At 43.6% G+C, this 17790-nt stretch overlaps 1 protein-coding gene across 3 annotated transcripts in view; it reads right to left on the bottom strand.

The window, feature by feature from the left end:
• st6galnac3 (ST6 (alpha-N-acetyl-neuraminyl-2,3-beta-galactosyl-1,3)-N-acetylgalactosaminide alpha-2,6-sialyltransferase 3) overlaps positions 1-17790 on the bottom strand; it is a 322126-nt gene that overhangs the window by 172381 nt on the left and 131955 nt on the right. For all 3 annotated transcript variants that reach the window (XM_063064719.1, XM_063064717.1, XM_063064718.1), the window contains exon 3: positions 6972-7381. In XM_063064719.1, the coding sequence (XP_062920789.1) occupies positions 6972-7381 (410 nt within the window). The remainder of the gene's footprint in view (positions 1-6971; positions 7382-17790) is intronic.

Raw genomic sequence — 17790 nt, 5'->3', positions numbered from 1 at the left:
CACCCAGGAACTTGAAACTGCTCACTCTCTCCACTTCTGATCCCTCTATGAGGATTGGTATGTGTTCCTTCATCTTACCCTTCCTGAAGTCCATAATCAGCTCTTTTGTCTTACTGACACAGAGAACACAAAACGACCACTCTCTGCTGAACATCGACGACTCCTCTGTAGAGATCGTTAACAGCACCAAATTTTTTGCTGTTCACCTGGCGGAGAATCTCACCTAGTCCCTCAACACCAGCTCCATAGCAAAGAAAGCCCAGCAGTGTCTCTACTTTCTGCGAAGGCTGAGAAAAGTCCACCTCCCACCCCCCATCCTCACCACATTCTACAGAGGTTGTATTGAGAGCATCCTGAGCAGCTGCATCATGGCCTGGTTTGGAAATCGTACCATCTCGGATTTCAAGACCCTGCAGCAGATAGTGAGGTCAGCTGAGAAGATCACTGGGGTCTCTCTTCCCGCCATCACAGATATTTACACCACACTCTGCATCCACAAAGCAAACAGCATTATGAAGGAGCCAATGCACCCCTCATATAAACTCTTCTCCCTCCTGCCACCTGGAAAAAGGCACCGAAGCATTCGGGCTCTCACGACCAGACTATGTAATAATTTCTTCCCCCAAGCCATCAGACTCCTCAATACCCAGAGCCTGGACTGACACCAACCTACTATACCCTCTACTGTGCCTACTGTCTTGTTTATTATTTATTGTAATGCCTGCACTGTTTTGTGCACTTTATGCAGTCCTGGATAGGTCTGTAGTCTAGTGTAATTTTTTGTGTTTTTTCTTACGTAGTTCAGTGTAGTTTTTGTATTGTTTCATATAGCACCATGGTCCTGGAAAACGTCTCATTTTTACTATGTTCTGTACCAGCAATTATGGTTGAAGTGACAATAAAAAGTGACTTGAGTTGACTTGACTTGACTGACGTTGAGTACCAGGTTGTTGCTGCAGCACCACTCCACTAGTTGGCACATCTCACTCCTGTACGCCTTCTTGTCACCACCTGAGATTCTACCAACAATAGTTGTATTATCAGCAAATTTATAGATGGTATTTGAGCTATGCCTAACCATACAGTCATGTGTAGATAGAGAGTAGAGCAGTGGGCTAAGCACACACCCCTGAGGTGTGCCAGAGTTGATCGTTAGCGGGAGGATATGTTATTAGCAATCTGCAGAGATTGTCATCTTACGGTTAGGAAGTCGAGGGTCCAATTGCAGATGGAGGTACAGAGGCCCAGGTTCTGCAACTTCTCAGTCAGGATTGTGGAAATGATGGCATTAAATGCTGAGCTATAGTTGAGGAACAGCATTCTGACATAGGTGTTTGTATTGTCCAGGTGGTCTAAAGCCATGTGGAGAGCCATTGAGATTGCATCTGCCATTGACCTATTGTGGTAATAGGCAAATTGAAATGGGTCCAGGTCCTTGCTGAGGCTGGAGCTCAGTCTAGTCATGGCCATCCTCTGAAAGCATTTCATCACTGTAGATGTGAGTGCTATCGGGCAATAGTCATTAAGGCAGCCCACATTATTCTTCTTAGGCACTGGTATAATTGTCGCTTTTTTGAAGCAAGTGGGGACTTCCGCCCTTCGAGTGGAAAAGGGCCAATAACATCACAAAGAATCCCACTTACTCTATTCATGGACTGTTGGACCCACTCCCATCAGGGAGGAGGCAATGCAGCAACCACACTAGGACCACCAGACACAAGAATAGAATCAGATCAGGTTTAATATCACCGGCATATGTTGTTAAATTTGTTAACAGAGCAGCAGCAGTATATTGCAATACATGATAATATGGGGGGGGGGGGGGGAATAAGTAAATCAATAACAGTAAGTATATATGCATATTAAATAGTTAAATTAAAAATAGTTCAAAACAGAAATAATAAAAGTGATGTAGTGTTCACTGGTTCAATGTCTATTTAGGAATCAGATGGCAGAGGGAAGAAACTGTTCCTGAATTGCTGAGTATGTACCATCAGGTTTCTGTATCTCCTTTCTGACAGTAATAAAAAGAAGAGGGCATGTCCTGGGTGATGGGTGTCCTTAATGACGGATGCCACCTTTCTGAGATACCACTCCTTGGAGATGTCTTGGATACTATGGAGACTAGTACCCAAGATGGAGCTGGCTAATTCTGTAGCCTCTTTCGATTCTGTACATTAGCACCACCCCCCCCCCATACTAGACAGTGATGCAACCTGTCAGTATGTTATCCATGGCACATCCATAATAGTTTTCAACTGTCTTGGATGACAAACCAAACCTCCTCAAACTCCTGTTGAAACATAACTGCTGCCTTGCCTTCTTTATAGCTGCATTGATATGTTGGGACCAGTTTATATCCTCAGAGATCGTGGCACTCAGGAATCTGAAATTGCTCACTCTCTCCACTTCTGATCCCTCCATGAGAATTGGTTCTTAATCACTCATATGACCCTTTCTGAAGTCCACACCCAACTCTTTGGACTTACTGATGTTGAGTGCAAGGTTGTTGCTGTTACACCACTCAACTAGCTGCTATATCTCGCTCCTGTACGCCCTCTCTTCTCCATTTGAGATTCTGCCTACAATGGTTGTACCGTCAGTAAATTTATAGATAGTATTTGAGCTTTGCTTAGCCACACAGTCATGGGTATAGAGGGAGGAGAGCAGTGGGCTGAGCACACACCCCTGAGGTGTGCCAGTGTTGATCGTCAGCGAGGAGGAGGTATTATCACCAATACACACAGATTGTGGTCTTCCAGTTAGGAAGTCGAGGATCCAATTTACAGAAGCCCAGGTTCCGTAGCTTATTGATCAGGAGCAGTTACTTTCGAATAGCTACTTTCCTCAAGTAGTAAGGCTGATCAACACCTCCACCCATTAACCCATTCCTTCACCGCTCCAGCCCCTGCCACTACTTTATCATTTCCTGTCAGTCACCTTATGTACAGACACTCCTGTGCCTAGCATCTTTTTATGGACATACAATCAGTCTATGTATCAGTCTATATCTCAAGTATTTATATTTATTGTGATTTTTTTTATTGCTATGTTCTTTATTTTATTGTTGTTTTTTTTTGTGCTGCATTGGCGCCAGAGTAACAATCACTTTATTCTCCTTTACACTTTTGTACTGGAAATGATATTAAACAATCTTGAATCTTTTAATAATTTTGAAAATTAAATAAAGAAAGGAAATAGTGTAAGTCAGATGGCAGAGATGGCCTTTGATGTATGAATCTGTGTTTGGCAACTCGAACTGGATGGGCACCTGAAAGTTCATCACCCTTGGCAACCTATTGACTCCATGACACCTCCGTTCTTGTGATGATATTGGCTTTGCACGGTAGGGTTAAGTAACACTTCATCTGATTGACAGATTCTTCACCATCATTCAAGCATCCCATTGCCCCTCTGTTTCGATGGAATTATATGTTTCCGAAAACAAAACGGAAGAAACAACACAACTTTGTTATATAATTCCCGCGTGACTTCACCACCAGAGTTGCTGGCAGCAGTGTCCTGAAGATTAAGCTTTAATTCTAGCCAAGTCCTGACAATCTGAGAGGTTTCACAATATTGAAGAGATCAGGTAAAAGAAATGCTTCACTGCTTGAGCCAACCCACAAAATATTCCTAGTATTGAATGACTCAGGCTTCTTCAGTCTATACAGATAATTGATTTTTTTAAGTTCCCGCCCCCACCCCCGAGTCATTCCAATAAATCAGCCTCTCCAAGGCTGGTAAATAGCTAAATCAGCTGTACAAAAACATGAATATACTAGATGGTAAATTAAAGATAGGATAGGTGCCTTTTTATAGAAGGTGAAGGAATACTGTAGACTGCTTCATTATTTACAGGAAAAGAATAGCAGCATAGATTTAAGCAACGTCCTCAGAGAAGTCTGATAATTGAGTAGGTCCCCTGGTGTGCTATAGGAGCAGGTAATGGAAAACCTCCTTTGCCCAAAGGAGAATAATTGCAGAAGCTCCTTCTGTCCGCATTTCCCAGCCTGGTTTCCATCACAGGAAAAGCCCTCCTCACCAGTGAGCACATCTACAAGGAGTGCTGCCACAAGGAAGGAGCATCCATCATCAAGGACCTCCACCATCCAGGTGTCATGTTCTCTTCTTGCTGCTACCATTGGGAAGGAGGTACACGATCCTTCGCCCCACACCACCAAGTTCAGGAACAGTTATTACTCTTCAAGCATCAGGATCCTGAACCAGAGTGGATAACCACACTAATTTCAACACTGAACTGATTCCACAATTTTTAAACTGGACTAACTTTAAAGATTCTGCAACTCATGCACTTAGTTTAATTTATCCATCCATCTATCTATATTTATTTATTTATTTACATTTGCACAGTTTGCCTTCTTTTGCAAATTGGTTGTCTGTCAGTGCTGCTTCAAGCACCCATGCTGAGCTCATCAGTTTCATCAACTTCCAGCCTGCCTTTAAATTCACTTGGTCCATTTCTCTCTCTTTTCTTGATCTCTCTGTTTCCATCTCTGGGGACAGACTGTCTACCGCTATCTTTAGTAAAACCACTGATTCCCAGGGGTATCTTGACTATACCTGTTTACACACTGTTTCCTACAGAAATGTTATTCCCTTTTCTCAGTTCCTTTGTCTCCGATGCATCTATTCTCAACCTGAGGCTTTCCTATGTCCTCCTTCTTCAAAGAATGGGGTTTCCCTTCTTCCACTATTAATGCTGCCTTCACCTGGCATCTCTACTATTTCCAGGACACCTGTGCTCACTCCATCTTCCTGCTGCCTTAACAGGGATAGAGTTCCACTTGTCCTCACCTACCAACCCATGAACCTCCGCATCCAACAAATCATTCTCCACAACCTCCACCATCTTCAAAGAGATCCCATCACCAAACAGATCTTTACTTCACCCCCCCCATTCTCTGTTTTCCGCAGGGATTGTACCCTCCATGATTCCCTTGTCCATTCACCTCCTCCCTAACCTCCATTCAGTGCCCCAAATAGTCCTATCAGGTGAGGCACCACTTCAACTGTATGAACCTGCTGGGGTTGTCTATTGTATCTGTGGCCTCCTCTGTACTGGGGAGACCTGACGTAAATTGGGGGGGGGGGGGACATGTTGTCGAGAACCTCCTCTCCATCTTCCAAAAGTGGAATTTCCTGGTGGCCAACCATTTTAATTCCTATCCCCATTCCCAGTCTGACATGGCGGTCCATGGCCTCCTCTTTTGCCATAATGAGGCTACTCTCAGCGTCGAGGAGCAACAACTCATATTCCGTCTAGGTAGCCTCCAACATGATGGCAAGAACATCGATTTTTCCTCCTTCCCTCTTCTTTTATTCCCCACTATGGTCTCTTAACTCTTCTTCTCGCCTACCTATCACCTCCCTGGTACCCCTCCTTCTTCCCTTTTTCCCATGGTCCACCTTCCTCCCCTACAAGGTTCTTTCTTCTCTAACCCTTTACCTTTACTACCCACCTGGCTTCACCTATCATCTTTTAGCCAGTCCTCCTTCTCTTCCCCCCACTATTTTATTCGGGCTTCTTCTCCCTTCCTTCCCACTCCCAAGGAAGGGTCTTGGCCCAAAATGGCAACTGTTTATTAATTTCCATAGATCCTGCCTGACCTGTTGAGTTCTTGCAGCATTTTGTGTGTATTACTCTGGACTTCCAGCATCTGCAAAATCTCTTGTATTTTCACTTGTGTATAGTTTTTCATTGACTCTATTGTATTTCTTTGTTCTACTGTGAACGTCTGCAAGAAATTGAATCTCAGGGTTGTATACGGTGATGTATATGTATTTTGATAATGAATTTAATTTGAACTTTGAATCTTGGTACCCATTTAGGAAGATGGGACTGAACCCTCTGCAATGCTTTAACAATTAATCGAAGCTTTGTAAACCAGAGGTATGACCACAATAAAAACAAGAGGTTTTGCAGAGGCTGTAAAGACTACCATGCCGTTTCCCTGATTAAACATGTATTGGCCATTACTGGTGGCAGTGCTGGCTATTTATTTGTTTGTTTGTTTGTTTATTTATTTACTCATTGAGATACAGTACGGAATAGGCCCTTCTGGCTCATTGAGCCATGCCACCTCGGAATACTCTGATTTAATCCTAGCCTGATCACAGGACAGTTCACAATGACCAATTAACCTACCAACCGATATGCCTTTGGACTGTGGGAAGGAATCAGAGCATCCAAAAAAAACCCATGCAGTCACGGGGAGAACGTACAAACTCCTTACAGGCAGTGGTGGGAATTCAACCCGGGTTGCTGATACTGTAAAGCATTGTGCATCAAGAGGTAATGTTGCAGCTATATAGGACCCTGGTCAGACACCATTTGGAATACTGTGCTCAATTCTGCTCGCCTCACTATAGCAAGGATGTGGAAACCATAGAAAGGGTGCAGAGGAGATTTACAAGGATGTTGCCTGCATTGGGGAGCATGCCTTATGAGAATAGGTTGTGTGAACTCAGCCTTTTCTCCTTGCAGCGACAGAGGATGAGAGGTGACCTGATTGAGGAATACAAGATAATGAGAGGCATTGATCGTGTGGATAGTCAGAGGCTTTTCCCCAGGGCTGAAATGGCTAGCATGAGAGGGCATAGTTTTAAGGTGCTTGGAAGTAGTTTCAGAGGAGATATCAGGGGTAAGTTTTTTACGCAGAGAGTGGTGAGTGTGTGTAATGGGCTGCTGGTGGTGGTGGTAGAGGTGGAAATGGTAGCGTCTTAAGAGACTCCTGGATGGCTACATGGTGCTTAGAAAAATTGAGGGCTATGGGTAAAGCCTAGGTAGTTCTAAGGTAGGGACATGTTTGGCACAGCTTTGTGGGCTGAAGGGCCTGTATTGTGCTGTATGTTTTCTATGTTTCTATGTAACTACTATACTCTAGTCTGTTCTAGCTATTTTACAAAGAGACCTGGGGTTCTCTGGATGAAGCAACAAGAATGCCTACCTGTCCTTTCCTGTTTCCTGCTCGAAGATCCTGTCGCAGTACTTCATTCGTTCCTGTGTGGTCATGTAGATCTTGGCGTGGGGGAACTTTCTGGCCAGCTTCTGTAACTCGTTGTATGTGGGCCCTTGTCCATCTTGCCGCATCTTCCGATAGGGACCCCAGATAACGTAGATGGTCTCATTGGCTTCTACGAAGTAATACTGCTGCTTCTGTATTAGGAGTGGTAAGCTGGTGTGGGACACCACCCTGACAGTTGTCCTGGTGCCAACGTCGGACTCAAACCCCAGCGTGGGTGCATTGTTCATTCTCCACACGCAGGGCGACTGGTCAATCAGCTTGCCGGCCTTCTGGCCAAGAATCTGTCCGGAGCTGGACACAATGCTGCAAAGGTCACAGTGCAGGCGGAGAGGCTGTGAGAGGAAAAAATACCTAAATTAATACAAAACATTCCACAATCTCGCATTGCCCCAAAGTGCTTCACAGACAATAAAAGTAGATTTTGTTCTCTGTTATAAAGCAGCAGTCAATTTGTGCAATGCAAGGTTTTGCAAAGAGTAATGTAATTAGAAGCAGATAAGCTATTTCAGAATTTTTGATGAGATTGGATTAGTTTACTGTCATTTACACCGAGCTGCAATGAAATTCCCTATTCACATGAAGCACAATGTAATAATAAATACAGTAAAACGAGCACAAAACTACAGAATGGTGCAAAGACTAGTGCAGATTGGCTTTGAGATAAATAACGGTGTGGAGAATTCTCCTGCTCTTCATCAAGAGTGCCATGGAATCCTTTATATCCACCTTCGAGAATTCAGTTTAGTACCTCATTCGAAAGATGAACAATCTTTTCCCTTAACATCTGCCCCAAGGAGAACAATTCAAGCTTCTCTCATCTCCCTCAATGCCTATCATATCTATACAACACAATGAACAGAAACAGAAACAGAAGCCACCCACCTTGTCCCCTGTGCCTTCCCCACTATTCAGTAAGATTGACAGTTTAACACTGTGCTTCTGGATTCACATCACTCGATTCCCTTTAGAGCCATGCGGCACGGAAACATCACAGTTGCTGGCAAACACAGCAGGCCAGGCAGCATCTCTAGGAAGAGGTACAGTTGACGTTTCGGGGGTCTCGGCCCAAAAACGTCGACTGTACCTCTTCCTAGAGATGCTGCCTGGCCTGCTGCGTTCACCAGCAACTTTAATGTGTGTTGCTTGAATTTCCAGCATCTGCAGAATTCCTCGTGTTTACAGCATGGAAACAGATCTTCGGCCATACTTGTTTATGCTGATCATGAGCTAATCCCACTTGCCTTTGTTTGGCCAGTTAGGAATGATAGCAGGAATAACTTCTTTCACATAAAGTGAAATGAAAATTTGAAGCATTCTCACTTAAAAGCTGGGAGCCATTTTACCTGCATTTAGACCCTCATGCGGCAATGAAGCCAATCATACAAATCACAGGCCACAACATATGGATTAGGAGCAGGATAGGCCACTGAGTCTGTGCTGCCATACTAAAAGATAATGGGAGATCTTTAGCCTTGGATCTGATTTCTTGACCTGTGATTCTCTACTGTTGGCACGTGGCCAAGTGGTTAAGGCAGCATGTGTGTCCTTGAGCAAGGCACTTAACCACACATTGCTTTGCGATGACACCGGTGCCAAGCTGCATGGTCCTAATGCCCTTCCCTTGGATGACATCGGTGTCGTGGAGAGGGGAGACTTGCAGCATGGACAATTACTGGTCTTCCATACAACCTTGCCCAGGCCTGCGCCCTAGAAACCTTCCAAGGCGCAAATCCATGGTCTCATGAGACTAACGGATGCCTATATATAAGATTCTCTACTTATCTAAGAAACTATTGATTTAATTCTGTGGGTTTCTGAGATAGAAAGCTCAGGAAGGGGGAAGAAGCCAAAATAAGAAGTTAAAGAGAGGGGAAGCTATACAAGCTGACAGGTGATAGGTGAAACCAGATGAGGGGAAAGCTGGATGGGTCAGTGGGGGGAGAAGTAAGAAGTTGGGAATGTATAGGTGGTGAAGGGCTGAAGATATGGGAGGAGAGTGGACCAAGGGAGGAAGAGAAGGAGGAAGTGCATCAGTGGAAGGTGATAGAAAGGTGAGGAGGAGAGAAGGGGTAAGATGGGAGAAGGAATAGGGAATGGAAAATGAGACAGGAGGGATAGGGGAGAAGTTTATAATCACCATCATTATGTACCTTGCCATATGATGTGGGCGATCATGGTCTATGATTGTTCTTGGCAAATTCTACAGAACTGGTTTGCCATTGCCTTCTTCTGGAAGTGTCTTTACAAGATGTGTGACCCCAGCCATTATCAATACTCTTCAGAGATTGTCTGCGTCAGAGGTCGCATAACCGGGACTTGTGATATGCACCAGCTGCTCATATGACCATCCACCAGCTGGTCTCATGTGACCCATATCCGGAGGGGTGGGGGAGGATGGGTGTAAGCAGGTACTACATCTTGCCCAAGGGCGACCTGCAGGCTGGCGGAAGGAAAATGTATCTCCACACTGCCACCAATAATTAGATGTTAGGATCAGTGATATTCATGCAGTCAGGTTGGAAGCTACCCAGATGGGACATGAGGCATTGCTCTTCCATCCTAACCATGGCCTCACTTCAAAGTTCGTGTTACCTCCTCAACAGAAATGGTCACTTTAATCCCAATCCCTATTTTCATTTTTTAAATCCTTATGTTTCTTAGATGGTGTTACAATCTAAGGCACTATTTGACAGCACTTCCCAAACCTGCAGATTCTATCATCCAGAAGCTCAAGTGTTTGAGAATACCACCACCAACTGGTTCCTCTCCAGTGTGCATAACATTCCAATTTAGTAATATGCTGCGTGTCCTTCATCACCACTAAGTCCTGGAAAGTGCTCCCTGTTACCTAGAGGGGCTTCTATCCCACTGTGATATGGAAAAATCCTTGAGTATGATAAGAACAGACGCTTTGTCTCACTATTTACCACTCATTACCTTGCACTTTATTTTCTGCCTGCACCGCCCTTTCTCTATAACTTATAACACTTTATACTTGAACTGTGTCAATCAATTGCAAAAATATGGCAAGTGCACATGCAGTAAACTGATTGTGCAGTGGATCAATTGAGTACCTTACGCACAGAAGACTCTCTTTCCACACAGGCTTTTGATTGCACATGTTTCATCCATCATGAGGGTCCCCCACCACCCAGGATGTACTCTCTTCTCGCTGCTGCCATCAGGAAGAAGGTACAGGAACCACAGGACTCACACCACCAGGTTCAGGAACAGTTATTACCCCTCAACCATCAGGGGATAATTTCACTCATCTTCACTTGCCCCACTATTGAACTGTTCCCCCAATCTACGGACTCATGTTCAAGGACTTTTCATGTCCATGTGTTGATATTTATTGCTTATTTATTATTATTATTATTTCTTTCTTTTTGTATTTGCACAGTTTGTGTCTTTTGCCCGTTGGGTGAATGCCCAAGTTGGTGTGGTCTTTCATTGATTCTATTATGGTTGTTACTTTTGGAACTCCATTGGAATTCTTTGAAGAAATAACAAGCAGGATAGTCAAAGGATAATCAGTTGATGTTGTGCACTTGGATTTTCAGGTGGTCTTTGACAAGGTGAGACACATGAGTCAGCTTAACAAGCTACAAGCCCATGGTATTACAGAAAAGAGTCTAACATGGATAAAGTAGTGGCTGATTGGCAGAAGGCAAAGAGTGGGAATGAAGGGAGTCTTTTCTAGCTGGCTGCTGGTGTTCCACAAGGGTCTGTGTTGGGACTGATTCTTCTTACCTTATGATGGAATTGATGGTTTTGTTGCAAAGTTTGCAGATTATATGAAAATAGGTGGGGTCAGGTAGTTTTGAGGAAGTAGAGAGGCTACAGACGGACTTAGACAGATCAGGAGAATGGGCAAAGAAATGGCGTTTGGAATACAATGTTGGGAAGTGTATGGTCATACACTTTGGTGAAGAAATGAGAGGGTTGACTATTTTCTAAATGGAGAGAAAATAGAAAAAAAAACTAAAGTGCAGTTGGATTTGTGAATCCTCATGCATGATTCCTTAAAGGTTAATTTGCAGACTGAGTCTGTGATGATAAAGGCAAATGCAATGTTAGCATACACTTCAAGAGGACTAACAGCAAGGACGTACTGTTGAAACTTTATAAAGCACTGGTGAGGCCTCACGGAGTATTCTGAGCAGGATGTGGGGGCCCCCTTTCGGGTCCCACAGGATGTGCTGAAACTGAAGAGGATTCAAAGGAGGTTTCCAACAATGATTCCAGGATTGCAAGGCTTATCATATGAAGAGCATTTGATGGCTCCAGGCTTGTATTTGCTGGAATTCAGAAAGAGAGTGGTGACCTCATTGAAACTATTGAATAATAAATGGCCTTGGTAGAGTGAATGTGGAGAGTATGTTTCCTGTGGTGGGAGAGTCTAAGACCAGAGGACACAGCCTCAGAATAGAGGGGCATCCTTTTAAAATGGAGATGAGGAGGAATCTCTTTAGCCAGGGATTAGTGAATCTGTGGAATTCTATACCACAGGCAGCTGTGGAGGCCACCTTTATGTATATTTAGGGCAGAGGTTGATAAGATTCTTGATTGGTCAGGGCATGAAGGGATATGGGGAGAAGGCAGGAGATTGGGGCTGAGAGGAAAATTGGATCAACCATGATGAAATGGCGGAGCAGACTTGATGGGCCAAGTCGTCTAATTCTGCTCCTATATCTTATGGTCTTATTCTATTATGGATTTATTGAGAATGCCCACAAGAAAATGAATCTCAGGGCTGTATATGGTGACATATATGTACTTTGATAATAAGTTTACTTTGAACAGAACTTTTTTGTCTCAGTGGGCCCAGTTTGTCATCTCTCATGCATTTCATGGCTAACATGACTCAGTAAAAGCATTTCATCTGACTTCTACCCATTGTCATTCTTGCTCCCACATACGTAACAATTCCATATTCTCTTATTGTTTTGTCTAGGTACTAGCTCAATGCATTGCTGTAATGCAATGATTATGATGGACGACATGCAAAACCAAGTTTTTCACCCTACCTTGATACACGGGACAATAATAACCCAATTTACCAATTTACTATTAGCACTGTGAGAGGACTTTTCCCAGAAGAAGTATGGAATTATGGAATAAGCATGAGTGATCATCTTAGTTGCTTTTCCTGTGATCAGAAGACCCTGTTGGATATTGTTAGGGTGGTTTGCTACAAGTCTGATTCATTGATTTATTGGTGGGGGGCCAGGGGAGCTCGTGGCCACACTCTTCGTGAGGACTTGGTCTCAAGCCATGGTGTCACGTGTTTACAGTCTCTCAGGAGAGAGGCATCAAAGTCAGTGCACTCCACTGGAGCACGGGAGGTGTTGTGGTGCAGTGTCCAAGCTGGAGTCGATGCTGCTCCCCAGTGCTAGCTTGTAGAATATAAGTGTATCGTGTTCAACTGCAGACCACTGCAGCGTTCATGGATTCAGGGTCTTGGCCTATATTTTTTTGTGAGTGTGACTATATTTTACTGATATCTTATATGTGCTTGCTATCTTATGTGCATGATACACGCTGTATGCTGTGTGTGGCTGTTGGTACTGTGTTTTGAACCTTGGCCCTGGAGTAATACTATTCTGTTTAGCTTTGTTTGTGGTATTCATGTATCATTGAATGACAATTAAGCTTGAAGCTGAACCTGAATTTTAAGAAGGCAGCACACCACCACCCTCTCAATGGCAATTAAGCCTTGTAGATTTAGAAAATGAATAAAGTTTTTAAAAATTTGCTGCAGGAAATAAGTTCTTTCAACTTTTTCCTTTGAACTTTCTGAGGACATTCCTTGGTCTGCACTCTCTTGCTCATATTTTAATGTACAATTAGAAGCAATCATTCACTTCTACCCTCATGAATTTATTTTAACAATTTCAGTCAAATCTACTATTTAAATACAGAAAGCTACAGAAAAGGTTTGAAGAAAGAGTAAAGATGACAGGTAAATATTTGAGGATGACACAATATGCTGCCTTAGGCCTCCAGAAACCCAGGTTCGATTCTGACCTCGGTGCTGTCTAGGTGGAGCTTGCAGGTTCTCCCTGTGTTCCTATGGTAAATGAATGTTCTCTCTATGACCCTCTGGCTTTCCAAATGGTGTTCCAATTCCTTCCCACACCCAAAAATGTGCTGGTTACAAGTTTATTTGGAAATAAGTAATTCCCAGTGTCAGTAAACGATGGGAGAACTGGAGAGGGTCTTAATGGACATTGTGGGAACACAGGATTGTAAATGTGGGGACAAGGTTATAGAATAGAACATAGAGTAATACAACACAGTACAGGCTCTTCGACCCATCAGACTCAGATTTAATATCTCCGGCATATATTGTGAAATTTGTTAACTTTGGCAGCAGTACATAATAATCGAAAAAACCCTCTGAATTACCGTAAGCATGTATACATTAAATAGTGAAATTAAATAAGTAGTGCGAAAAATAGCAATAAAAGAAGTAGAGGCAGTGTTCATGGGTTCATCGTCCACTCAGGAATTGGATGGCAGAGGGGAAGAAGCGGCTCCTGAATCGTTCAGTGTGTGCCTTCGGGCTCCTGTACCTCTTTCCTGATGGTAGCAATGAGAACAAGGCCATGCCTTGATGATGGATGCTGCCTTTTTGAGGCATCGCTCCTTGCAGATGTCCTGGATAATATGGAAGCTAGTACTCATGATGGAGCTGACTAAATTTACAAATCTCTGGAGCCTGTGCAGTAGACCTACCCCACATACCAGATGTGATTCAGCCACAAACAAGTGGGTTTATAGGTGAATTGGCCTTTATTATCCTTTGTGGCAGAATTTGAGAGGGAGTTGATGGGAAATTAGGGGTAGAGTAAAATAGGTTAGGATAGGATTGGTGTTCCTAAATCATTGAGTGTGGATTTTAAGGGCCTTGTACAAACGTTTGTACATCTTCCCGGATGGGAGTAGCAAGAAGAGGACACGTCCTGGATAGTGAGGATCCTTAATGATGGATGCCACCTCCTTGAGGCACAGCCTCTTGAAGATGTTCTCGATGGTGGGGATGATTGTGCCTGTGATGGAACTGGCTACATCTACAACCTTTAGCAGCCTCTTGGGATCCTGTGCATTGGAGCCTCTACACCAGTATGTCAAGCAACCAGTCAGAATGATGATGAGAAGGTATATTACAGGGTGGAGATAGATGAGCTAGTTGAGTGGTGCTGCTACAGCAGCTTCACACTCAACACTAGCACGACTAGTTAAATGTGGACTTCAGGAAGGGGAAGTTTGGAGAACACACATCAGTCCACTTTGAGGGGATCAGTGGTGGATAGGATCAGCACCGTAAGGTACCTGGTTGTCAACATCTTAGAGAATTTATTCTGGGCCCGACACATTGATGCAATCATGAAGGAATGGATGGCTGTACTTGGTAACCTGCTTCAATGACTATTGTTCAGTAGTACCTACATCCACGATGATGAAGTGCTTTGAGAGGTTGGCGATGAAACATATCAACTCCTGCCTAAGGAGTGACTTGGATCCACTCCTGTTTGTCTACAGATACAATAGGTCAATAGCAGATGCCATTTTGTTAGCTCCTCACTCAACCCTGAAACATCTGCACAGCAAAGATGCATACGTTAAGATATTCTTCATTGACTACAGCTTGGCATTTGGTACTATAATTTCCTCAAAACTAATCAATGCCTCCAAGACCTAGGCCTCAATACCTCCTTGTGCACTGGATCCTTGACTTCCTCACTTGCAGACCCCAGATAGTTCGTATTGGCAACAACATCTCCTATACAATCTCCATCAGCACAGGTGCACCACAGGGCAATGTGCTTAGTCTCCTGCTCTACTCGCTTTACACTTCTGACTGTGAGGCTAAGCACAACTCCAATCGCCTATTTAAGCTTGCTGACAACACCAGTGTTGCTGGCTGAATCAAAGATGGTGATTGAAAACCTGGCTGAGTGATCAGCAAGATCAAGGATCTGATTATTGATTAAACTCCTCAGTATTGTCATTTCAGAAGATCAGCCCTAGGTCCAGGACTAAGCGTTATTATGAAGAAAGCACGGCAGAGCCTCTACTTCCTTAGAAATTTGTGAAGATTTAGCAAGACATGTAAAACTTTGACAAAATTCTATTGATTTGCATTGGATAGTATACCGACTGCTTACATCACGGCCTGGTATGTAAACACCAATGCCCTTGAACAGAAAAGCTTACAAAAAGTAGTAGATATGGCCCAGTGCATCACGGGTAAAGCCCTTCCCACCAGTGCACATATCTACACAGAGCACTCGTGCAGGAAAACAGCATTCATCATCAAGGAACTCCAGCCTCTAGGCCGTGCTCTCTGCCATCAGGAAGGAGTTACGGAAGACTCAGGACGCACACCGCCACGTTCAGGAACAATTATTTCTCCTCAACCATCAGGTTCTTGAACCAAAGGAGATAACTCAATTTCACTTGCCCCAATCACTGCGCTGTTCCCACAACTTATGGATTCACTTTGAAGGACCTTTCATCTAATTTTCTCGATATATATTGCTTATTTAATTATTATTATTATTTATTTTTTCTCTCTTTTTCTATTTGCACAGTTTGTTGTCTTTTGCAATTGGCTGTTTGTCCTGTTGTGTGTGGTCTTTCATTGATATTGTGTTTCTTGTATTTACTGTGAATGCCCGCCAGAAAATGAAGCTGTATGTATCAACGTGCACGTGATAAATCTAAACCTGAATAAATCTGAATCTTTGAATTAAAGGTGAGTGACCTACTTCTTGTTTTTCTTTTAAACATGCTTCTTCTCCTGAACTGCAATCGATTGCAATCTGTAATTTCCATTTTGATGCATCTTTGGGCCGACTAAGTGATCTGGTGCTTTTGTTGTCTCCTGGGGAATTCAGCGAGGTGGAGAGTGGAGTATGCCGCCATTCTTTCCTAATGCTGGAACATGAACCCATGGCCAGCTCCATTACTTCTTGCCAATTAAAGTGTCATGTAAGGCTGAAATTAACGAGGACGAGACTGGAAGACGAGTGGGTGCTCAGCACCTTCTGCCTTTGTTTGATTAAGTTCCCTCTCACTCCTGCTGGAGGAAGGCGCGGGTTTGATCAGTTTGGTGCCACTTGGGACTCTGCAGTTTGAAGTTTGATGTCCCCAGCGCTGAACCTGCTCCGTGGCTGTGGGCTTGTTGCTAGAGGATGTTGCGGTTCATGTTCCATATGTTTCTAGTTACTCTCCTTTTGCTATTTGCGTGATTTGATCGAGGTACCTTCGTGTGGAACTGGCTCTGTGGCTGAGGCCTGCAGCCATCGACACAGCACTGAACTGAACTGCCTCGATGGCTGTGGCTCCTGGGCTGCCTTGGTGACTCTGTAGTTTTAATGTTTAATATTCTATGTGTTATTTGCACAATTTGTACTGTTTTCACATGTTGGGTGTTCGATGTGTTCTTTAAATGCGTTCTATGGTGTTTCTTTGTTTCATGGCTGCCTGTGGGAAGATGAATCTCAGGGTTGTGTACTGTGTACATACTTCAATCATAAATGCACTTTGAAACTTTGACACTGAGCACATTGACAGCTTATGACAGGGTTGCCTCCAACCTGATGGCATGAAAAATTTCTTCAACTTTTGGTAATTACCTCCCTCCTCTCCTTCGCCATTCCCCATTCGTGTTTCCCTCTCACACCCTCTCTTCTTACCAGCCCATAATCTCCCTCTGGTGCACCACACCCTTCCCTTTTTCCATGGACTTCTGTCCACTCCTATTAGATTATCCTTTCTTCAGTCCTTTATCTCTTTCACCAATCAACTTCCCAGCTCTTTACTTCACCCCCACCCCCTCTCCCGGTTTCACCTATCACCTGCCACCTTGTACTTCTTCCTCTCCTCCCCCCACCTTCTTATTCTGACTTCCTCCCCCTCTCTTTCCAATCCTGATGAAAGGTCTCAGCTTGTAACAATGACCGTCTACTCTCTTTCATGAATGCTACCTGACCTGCTGAGTTCCTACGTTTTGTTTGTGTTGCTTTGGATTTCCAGCATCTGCAGATTTTCTTGTGTTTGAGCTTATGACAGAATTATATCATATGTTACACAAATAGGTCAAGTATTCTTCATTGTTATATCACAGTTGTGTTATGTCTGGGTAAGGTACTTCATATTCAGGGCATTGAGTACATGATTTGGGATGCTATGATGCAGGTGGACATGATGTTGACCTGGAATATTACATACATTTTTGGTAGAAAGACATTATTAGTCTGGAAAGAGTGTTGAAGATTCATGAGGATGCTGCTAGGACTCGAGAGCCTGAGTTATAGGGAGAGGTTGGGCAGGCTAGGACTGTATCCCTTGAAATGTAGGACATCAAGGAGTCTACTCTTAAAGAGTTAAAAAATCATGACAGGTTTAGATAGGAAGGATGTACACAGCCTTTTTCCCAGGGAGGGGGAATTAAAAAAAACTAGAGAGCATAAGTTTAAGGTGATAGGTGAAAGATATTAAAAAGGGCCGGGGGGGGCAACTTCTTCGCACAGAGGGTGGTGAGTATATGGATTGAACTGCCAAAGAAAGTGGCTGAGGTGGGTACAATAAAAGCATTTCAAAGACACTTGGGATGGTTATGGATAATAAGGGATTCCCAACCTGTGGTCCATTGACTTCTTGTTAATGTTAGGGGTCTGTGGCATAAAGAAGGTTGGGAACCCATGGTTTAGAGGGACATGGGCCCAAT

The sequence above is a fragment of the Mobula hypostoma genome, chromosome 12 (genome assembly GCF_963921235.1).
Source record: "Mobula hypostoma chromosome 12, sMobHyp1.1, whole genome shotgun sequence".
Lineage (NCBI taxonomy): Eukaryota > Metazoa > Chordata > Chondrichthyes > Myliobatiformes > Myliobatidae > Mobula > Mobula hypostoma.
The sequence above is the reverse complement of the archived record's forward strand: the minus strand, read 5'-3'. Positions and strand labels throughout refer to the sequence as shown.